Raw genomic sequence first — 9,368 nt, 5'->3', positions numbered from 1 at the left:
AACAAGAAATACAGAATAGAAAGTGTTAAACAAGATACAACAACATACAACTAGTACAACAAGATGCTGTGAAATGATTGAATATGAAGGAAAACATCAAAAACGCTAAACAGAAAAACAGTACTTGAGCAGTTTTGACATAACGTTAAACCATTTGTAATACTTTTGTTAATGGCCATTTTCAGAACAATGTTTTGTTTCACTCTACGTGAACTTCATCACTTCAAAAGAAAACACAATTTTTTAAACACAATGGACTAAACCTTTACAAATTTAAGACAGGAAATAGAGGAACAGTATTCTCACAAGTAAATGCATCTGCTCAATACATCATTTACATATTTTATAATTTCAGTATTAAAAAATATATATATTATCAAAAACAATTCAGCCTTTTCGAAATAAAACAAACAATTGGTGCTTGTGGTAGACCAATACCAATTGTATTGTTAAGAAAGACAACTATTGAGATTAAATGTTTTTGTTTTATATTGCACTATAAAGTAAAAAGTTGAAACAAGCATCATCTATACAGGTTTTTTCGCTTCATAGATTTGTGCCAAAGATATTCTGAAAACCACAATCTTTCAAGGCACAAGCCAAGCTCATATAAATTTTCACATTAAAGACCAATAACTTTAACAAAGCAGATACCAACATTCAATATTGCTGGAGAATGACTTTAATTATATCTTTAATGATGAAGTCTAATCATAGGTGTCTAGGTGTAGGAGTGACTCACTACGATACATTTCAGTTGATTACAAAGGACTTGTGTGTGGCAGGATGTGTGGCAGTAAGTATGCGCCTGATGTCACACACAGAGTGGAAAGTGTGGTCTGTAAGTCCAGTCAAAGATAGCGGAATATGTTTTACATTAATATAGTGTTACTTTGGTGTAAGAAAACCTGACATTACTGTATTATCTGCAACAGGTCTTGCTTTGTTTCAAAGTTTTCACGTACTGACATAAATATTATAATCATAAATAAAAAATAGCCAAAGAATTACAGTACAGCATACAAATTGTAAAAAAAAAAGAATCTTGTTATGATAAAGTATTGTAATACTACAGTATTTTGGCAGTAAGTAATCATAGCAATTTCAGACACTTCATGAGTAAGTAAGAATTATTTTGGAATCTGGAATTTCTCAGAGGTAGGAAAAACATTTTGACATGATGTTCAAAAACTTACCATAACTCCAAGTGTTTCTACTACAGATGATAATTTTGGTTAAATTGTTTTATTTTGATTTAGGATTGTGTGATTTCCTTTCTTTGAATCGTTTAGATCATAGCCACCATGGACAATAGAAGGAAGATAAATACTATAGCCCTATGAAAACAGACTAGGAAGACTGAAGGACTTAAAAAATATATATTATTGTATAGTAATACCAAGTGCTCCTCAATGTTATACTGTAGTAGTCAGGTGCTGTACTGCTTAGTTGTCATCTTGTGATGACATCCATTCCATTACATTGTAAAGATTCTAAAACATTTTGTCATTGTGTATAGGCAGAATGGCATGATATTACTTAAAATAGACTACTTGAGCTCCAAAATGGCTCCTGTCTAGTCTCTATCATGTATTATCTTTACCTTCAGTCAGATTCCATTCATAGCAGGAATTACAGTAAAGCTGGAGTAGCCCCTGGCCTGTTTGCAAAATCAAAAGTGGACCTATGAAGGCTGGCTAAACAAAACCTGGAATTTATTTGTGGATGTGTGAATCATTATGGTGGTTACCTTGGTTACCTTGTCACTGAGAGAAATATGGCGATTTCACATTTTTCTAATAACTTTGTTTTAAAGTAGACTAGCCCTGTTTTGAATCTGAGAAAGACAGAGGATGCTCGATTCATCTGAATCTCAGACTCTCATCCTGAATATAATGAAGAGAATGAAAAGTATTATACAATGTAAATATATAGGCCATTGAGCATGCCATATAAGATGGGCTCTGTACTCTGTACTGTTCCAAATATCCACTCCTGGATATTTACTGAACTCCACTCCTGAACTCATATACAGTGGGAAAGAAAATATGTCCAAGTATCATTCATTTCAATCTTCTTGACTAGGGGAAAAGCTTCTGAGTTTGAAGGAACCTTTGTTCTCTGTGCTTAGCTTCTGTACTAAATACATGTTGCTGTCTGAACTGTTTTTCCTCCTGATCTTAAAGGGAAAATGAACAGCTCTCCCAATTTCACAAAATAGTTCTCAATAGTTCAGTTTGTCAATATAATAATCATGTTACTGTACTTTTGTTTCTTAACAAAAACAAAAATCCTTTATATTTATTAGCAAAAGTGTTTCATTAATAAATAAAAAGCTTTGATTAAACATGTCAATTTAAAAAAAACATGAAAATGAACCTGACAAGTAAAAGCTGGGCAGTTTCCCTTTCAGTAAGACACCTTATTGTTCAATTAACCTGCTTGTAAGTTTGCACCTCTGTAATTTGCACAATTTTATTATAACTGAACATTTTGTTGTGTGGTACATTAATCGTCCCACTGGGGTTTTGAATGTAGAAAAAAAAGTTTTAAATGGTATTTATACTGCAGTTTATAAAACATTAGTGCTCTCCGAAGTAACTGTGAGCTTCAAACAATAAAGTAGATCATTGATACACTTTCTGAATTCTGTGCATTCTTTGTACCTTGATATTCAGAGTGCATTACATTTCTTTATCGGCTGTTGAATGGCAAAACATGCTTTGTGTAATTGGAGAACATTCGATCTGGAGATATTTTGGGAAAAAAATACTAAACAGAAATGTAGATTTTATTTACAAAACTGGAAATTAACACAAACAGCAGATTTGATTTGAACATTGCCCTATCCAGGGGTTCCCAACCCTATTATTTGAGTGCTCCAGTCCAATTATTTAAATAGGTAATTCTTAATCACCTATTTGTAAGACACACTTAAGTTATTGACTAATTAAGCAGATCAATTAATTAAGGGACCTGGTCCTACCTGAAGTATATTCAGTGGTTTGTTCCAATTTCCAGATGAACTCTCAATGTATGAAAACACTGGCATATTTGATCAAAATTAAATGTTTCCAAGACTTTATAAATTGATTGTTTAATGATGACCTATAAAGTATAAAACCTACTAGATTGAGGCTGTCCAAATGTCGCCCCTGCCCTTACTAACAATTAAAAAAAAGAGAGAAACAAAAAGATGCACAGATCATCCGTGATCGCTAGATGGCGTCGTAGTCCCCCAAACTAAAGCTCTTCACCGATTTGCAAAACAGGAAGAGCTGCACATATCAGCATCAAAATGACTGTTTTTCAAAAGCAAAAAGATACAACAAATCAAACATTTAGAAAGGTTAATTTAAGTGGCATTTGCAAAGGATATTTGTTAAAGTTATAGAAAGAGAGACATGCAAATAAAGGGAAAATAAATGATATAAAACGTCATTAGAAATAGAAAGTGTGAGAAAGAAAATGTTTGGTATAGTGTTAAATATATGACATGGCATCCACGCATGCCATTTTTAAAAAGTATATTTTCACAATAAGATGCTTAACAAGAAAACTCCAAATGAGGGTGTGTTTACTTTGACACACAGGTGGTCTAATACAGTAGTAATATTGCTGATGATTTCATTAAAATAAATGATGTAAACCGTGTGTGTATGAGAGTCTGAGACAGTGTATATCCTAGTACCATATACCATACCATATATAATATACAAATAGCATGTACCCCATATTTAATCAGTTCAGTGTAGAGAACAATCCACAAAAAAAGTTTCCACTCACATTTTTAATTTCAGACAAAACAAAATAAACATATGTGTTAAGGAACATGAAGAACCGTTAACTTGTCCTCCCATTCACCTGATTGGCTGAAAGTTTCCGGGAGTTTTCTATGACTTGCGATTGGCTATAAAAGCCATGCTGGAATTTTATTCCTAACAGATGCTTACATGGACTTCAATGGTTTGCACATGATGGGATTATTTCTACACAGCACTCCAAAGATCGTCTAGAAGTTCTGGATTATTTATTTTTTAGCATATTGTGTATACATTTGGTATTTGCCAGTTATCATCAGTCCTATTATTGTTCCATATTTCGGTCTTTTTTCTGTTTTGCTTGTCGTACCTCTTGCTGTGCCATGGCCAACTCCTGCCTGCAGCTCTGTGGCTTTATGATGAGTTGCTTTGGCTGGATCGGGATCATCGTTGCTACAGCCACCAACGAGTGGGTTTTCACCTGCAAGTATGGCATGGCTACCTGTAAGAAGATGGATGAATTGGGTGCCAAAGGCCTGTGGGCGGATTGTGTCGTTTCTACTGTGCTTTACCATTGTATTGCCCTGAATCAGATCCTGTCTTTACCAGGTAAGAATCACAACAGTGTGCTTCACAGTTTGCGCCATCCACCTCCTACCTACAATAAAATGGCACGAAACAACAACATATTAAAGTTTCTATTGTTTCAATTTCACAAATTAAACTGTATTAGCAAAATTAAAAAAATATGTATGTATATAAAGTTTATTGGGGAAATTGTAAACGTTCTAACAGTTATACCCAATTATAAATCCATAGCCTATATCTAATTATAAAGTAGGGGTGTTTTATAATACCCAAAACGATTTATTTATTTTTTGTTTCTTTCTGTATGTAAACGAATAACAAAAATATCTACTTAATCAAATCTATCCAATAGAAGTTAAAATGTGACCACTGAACATTTAAACTACTTTTTTTATATACATTTCTATAGAATGTGCTTATTTTGTGAGCTTTTCATTGAATTGCGTTTTTTAATAGACGTTGTGTTCTCTTCAGATATGTTTTTATAATTTTACAATAGAAAAAAGTAGATTATGGTCACTGAATACACTCTAAAAGAGTTAAATAATTATTCTCTTTGGATTATTTGATGTATACATAAAGGATATACATTTAAACTGTAAATGGCTGAAGAGTGAAAGACTGGTAATAATGTATTTTCATGCAGATGTATTGGTTTATTCAGATCCTTGAAATAAAAAAAACTGAAACTGAAAACTGAAACATACGAATATAATATTTTTTGTACTTATTATTATTATTATTATTATTATTATTATTATTATTATTATTATTGTTTTATTATTATTATTTATGATGTGTTGCTTGGTTTTACTATTTATACAATTAAACAAATACATACTGTTTTTAAAATAAAACCCAATTTACCGCTGTTTTAAACACTGGTTGGTTTCTAGTCTAACTTTGGACTACCCAGTGTTATTTTAGGTAGTGTAGTCCAGGATTTTTGTCAATCAAAGTCTGTGAAACCAGATGTTATTTAGTTTTTGTAACTGAATATGAATGTGTTGTTTGCAGCCTACATCCAGACTACCCGTGCCCTGATGATCACAGCCTCCATCCTTGGGCTGCCTGCGGTGGCACTCGTGCTGATGGCCATGCCATGTATCAACCTGGGGAATGAGCCCGAGTCAGCCAAGCACAAGCGCGCCGTGCTGGGAGGGGTCCTCATCTTGCTGATGGGTAAGCCGCCAAACCTCCGTCACCCCATCCAGCCACTGGGAACATGATTATCATGCACAGCCAGCCATACATCCATGTTCAATACTCACTTCATCCAGTTCAGGGTCGTGGTACCATTCACAGCTGCATTCTTCAAGTCCGGTCCACAAAGGCCAGAGTGCTTCTGGTGTTCATTCCTCTAGTGCTGCTAATTAGTAAACAAGACTAATTGTTATTCAAGCAAGTGAAACAAATGTACTTCATTTCTAGGCCCAAAATCTGCTGGATTATTGAGGTTGAAAAACACTACAGATTTATGTTTTCTTTATGGAGATCCATGTTCTTTGAACTGGTACATAAGAATATGGTGTTTAGTACAACAACTTATTATTTTTATTATTGACAACCAGAAGAAGAATGAGAGTAAGAATTCAATTTTAGCTTGCAGTTGTACTTTGGGGTTTAAAACATCCTTGAAAATAAAAGCATTCCATAGATATCATATAAATACAGTTAACTTACGCTGTGCAACACTGCTTTTTTTTATCCCCATCAGTGGGGTTGTTCCCTTATTTCTAGTTTGCACTGCAATATTGGTTATAATTTCATATAATGGAGTTGCTTTTTTGATGAGGAAAAAATAACATTATACATGTGTTTTAAAACATCAATATGTATTAATGTCGTATTTGTTGTTTTTATCTGTCACCAGCACTGTGTGGAATAGTGTCAACGGTGTGGTTCCCAATCGGAGCGCACCATGAGACAGGGCTGATGTCTTTTGGCTTCTCTCTGTACGTGGGCTGGGTGGGCTCGGCCTTCTGTCTTCTCGGCGGATCAATGATCAGCTGTTGTTCGGGCGATTCCACACAGTACACCGAGAACCGCTTCTATTACTCTAAACAGGGATCAACCAACCCCGCCCCTTCTGCCAACCATGCCAAAAGTGCTCACGTGTGAGACTGGATTACAACAATCGGACTAACACAACCAAAAGAGGACCTTCCACCGGGCAGTTTCACTCCAGCTTCAATTATGAGGGCATCCCACTGTGGAATAATGGATTTCATTGTTTTACATATAACCTGTGCAGTAAGTCATTTGATGTTTTCCCCTTCAAAGATCGATGGAATGCAACAGGCCAGCTGCCAGGTCTCTGAGTGACAGAAGATTCATCCAGATGTTTTGCAAGCACAAACCCCAACGTACAGGTCATTAAAAGCAGGCACATCTGTTGTATGAAGTGATAAAGGGATTCAATAATCCAAGGACTCTTCCTAAGAAATGTGCTTTAGAACTTCTTCCATAAAGACAAAGGTTCATAATACTAAATAGCTTATTATGTTTTGTCTTTGTTGTAATTGTCAATGGTCATTAATGTGTTGCAGTATAATGTGAATTCCTGTAAACCTCAAAAAGGTATCAAAGGTACCAAGACATGAAACTTTAATTTCTGATCGTCTGCAGAAAATGGTGGTTCCTGTACATAAAAACTGATTGATCATTTACGGTAATGTATAAATAGTCTAGGCATGTACAGTGTTTAAAGCAACACAATGTGATGGGTAGCAATACATGACACAAGAATAGTAGACTAATTTACCACTGCAAATCCCACATACTTACAGAGCTATTTCCATTAAAAGAACAAACTAATCTTTATAACATTCCACGAGACTTTTCTAATAATAACACATGAAACACTGCCTTGATTATTTATTACAGCATTGGTATCTTTTATTGTCTGAATTTCTATTAATAAAAGTTTTTTTTTTCTCTAAACTGCTCTTTGCATTAATTTTGTGAATCTAATGGGTGTTTAACTTTAAAACCTCTATTCCATCCTCTATACTTTGTTTACATATTGTGCCAAATAAGAGAATATTGGTGCAAATAATGTGTAAATAACATATATATATATGTTATGCTATATATATCAACATCATCATCAGCAGCTTATATCAAGATGTTTCCACTTGCTTGGATCTACAGCTTTTCCATGTAATATATATATATATATATATATATATATATATATATATATATATATATATATATATATATTACATGGAAAAGCTGTAGATCCAAGCAAGTGGAAACATTTCATATATATATATATAAATATATATATATATATATATATATATGAAAGTCAAACACTGAGACTGGTTATTGCCCAATTATGTCATCATTGTATTTTTTAGTATATATTTTATTGTAGTGGTATTGTAGTGGTATCACCTTGTATAAATGGCTCATCATTAAATCATAAAAAATACTGTTTGTCTATTGTAGTATTACAGCATTAAAGTACAATAAAGCATTATTCAGGCATTTTAAATTAATATTTTCTTAAGCAACAAGACTGAATTACTGCAGTGGTCGATGCCTTGGGAAAAAAACAAAACTGATGTCTCTGCTGCAATAACATTAGACTTGGAACCATCATTCACTTGTTTTAATGAGCACAGAATGAGCACATTAGTGAGCAAAGACGGGAACCATCTGGGTATTGATTATTTTGAGTTGATTCACTGACAAATTTTATTATGGTTTATCTAGCACTCAGTGAATGTCTACAGTCATTGATTTAGAGCAAGCCATCACTGAAGAGCCATAAAAAAGATGTATGCTTTTTTATTCCTTTCAGGGCATTTTCAATGCAAGTGCCTTGAATTTCACTGAACACAATCCAACATATACATGGGAAGCAGTGTTCCACTTGACCCAAGATGTACATGTGTGGGCACACCCAAAGCAGCATGGGAAAATTACAGCGTGCAATACCATGAAGAGACAGAAAATGCAATGGAGCTGAAGCTTAGAATACATTCAGGATACGTCAAGCTTACAATCAAGAAATAATGGTGACAAAACATCTAGATACAACACCCTCACCTGTTTCAGATGCAAGGTGTCCATTTCAAGGTCTTGTTTGGTTTGGCCAGTAATCTTAGCAGGAACAATGTTGACTTGTTATTCTAAGATGTGTTTTCCTGTTGATGAGCTGTTGTTGCCAGGTGTCCAGCTGACCCCTGACCTTTCAACCACAGATTCAGCACTAAGACACATATTGGCCTTCTGTTTCAGTCATGCAGAAGCAAGTTTATCGGGCATTTCAAATACAGGGAGGAAAGGAGAATGACATGAAAGCGCTTTAGAGCAAGTATGTCTAATAATAATAGATTAAATATATCAAGGTATGTGTGAGAAACTTAATATCTAAGGCAAATTCAAGTGTTCTGAACAACATGCAAGATTTTTGAGTGGGGAAGGAGCACATTCAGGTGGGATAGCTGTTCGTTACACAGTGCACACAGCTATGCAGCAGCATCTTGGATCTCTTAGATGATTCATGGACTTAAATGTGAAGGATCGGTTCATTAAACCTCAGACTATACTCAGGCAAAGGAGGAAAAAAAAGCTGAGAAATGAGGTTTGCATTGTATTTTTGCATTGCATCGAATGCAAATAATTATTTTGGTTTGGGTTTCTTTAGCTATGTGCTAATTTTGTTGGAGTCCTATGAATCCTTATGTGTTAACTAGAGCTGCAGTTGTGCAAGGATAATGGCTGTTTTAATTGCAACATTCTGCTCCCTGAGTGAATTTAATTGGTTTTTGAAAGAAATGATAAATATCTCCTTCACATTCATTACAAATCAGGATTCTCCAGGGAGATGCAGGCTATGCACTATTACTGGAATCCACCATGAGAGCAAATTGGATTGTGTCTAATTATAGTGACTAAGTTCTTGATTATTGTAAAAAAGGAAAAGCAAAAAAGAGGCAGATAATGACATTAATTCATTTGAATAAATATACATCTGTCAGCTAAAAAGCAAATGCAAAAGGAATC

General features: G+C 34.4%; 1 protein-coding gene across 1 annotated transcript; it reads left to right on the top strand.

Moving 5' to 3' along the window:
• The first annotated feature begins 3,944 nt into the window (after positions 1–3,944).
• On the top strand, positions 3,945–7,292 carry LOC136753096 (claudin-11). The gene is made up of 3 exons (XM_066708933.1): positions 3,945–4,370; positions 5,367–5,531; positions 6,223–7,292. Exons 1-3 carry the CDS (start codon positions 4,145–4,147, stop codon positions 6,468–6,470), a joined length of 639 nt encoding a protein of 212 aa, XP_066565030.1. The 5' UTR covers positions 3,945–4,144; the 3' UTR covers positions 6,471–7,292.
• Positions 7,293–9,368: the final 2,076 nt, after the last annotated feature.

Source organism: Amia ocellicauda, chromosome 7, assembly GCF_036373705.1.
Source record: "Amia ocellicauda isolate fAmiCal2 chromosome 7, fAmiCal2.hap1, whole genome shotgun sequence".
Taxonomy (NCBI): Eukaryota; Metazoa; Chordata; class Actinopteri; order Amiiformes; family Amiidae; genus Amia; species Amia ocellicauda.
This window is presented reverse-complemented; position numbering and strand designations above follow the sequence as displayed.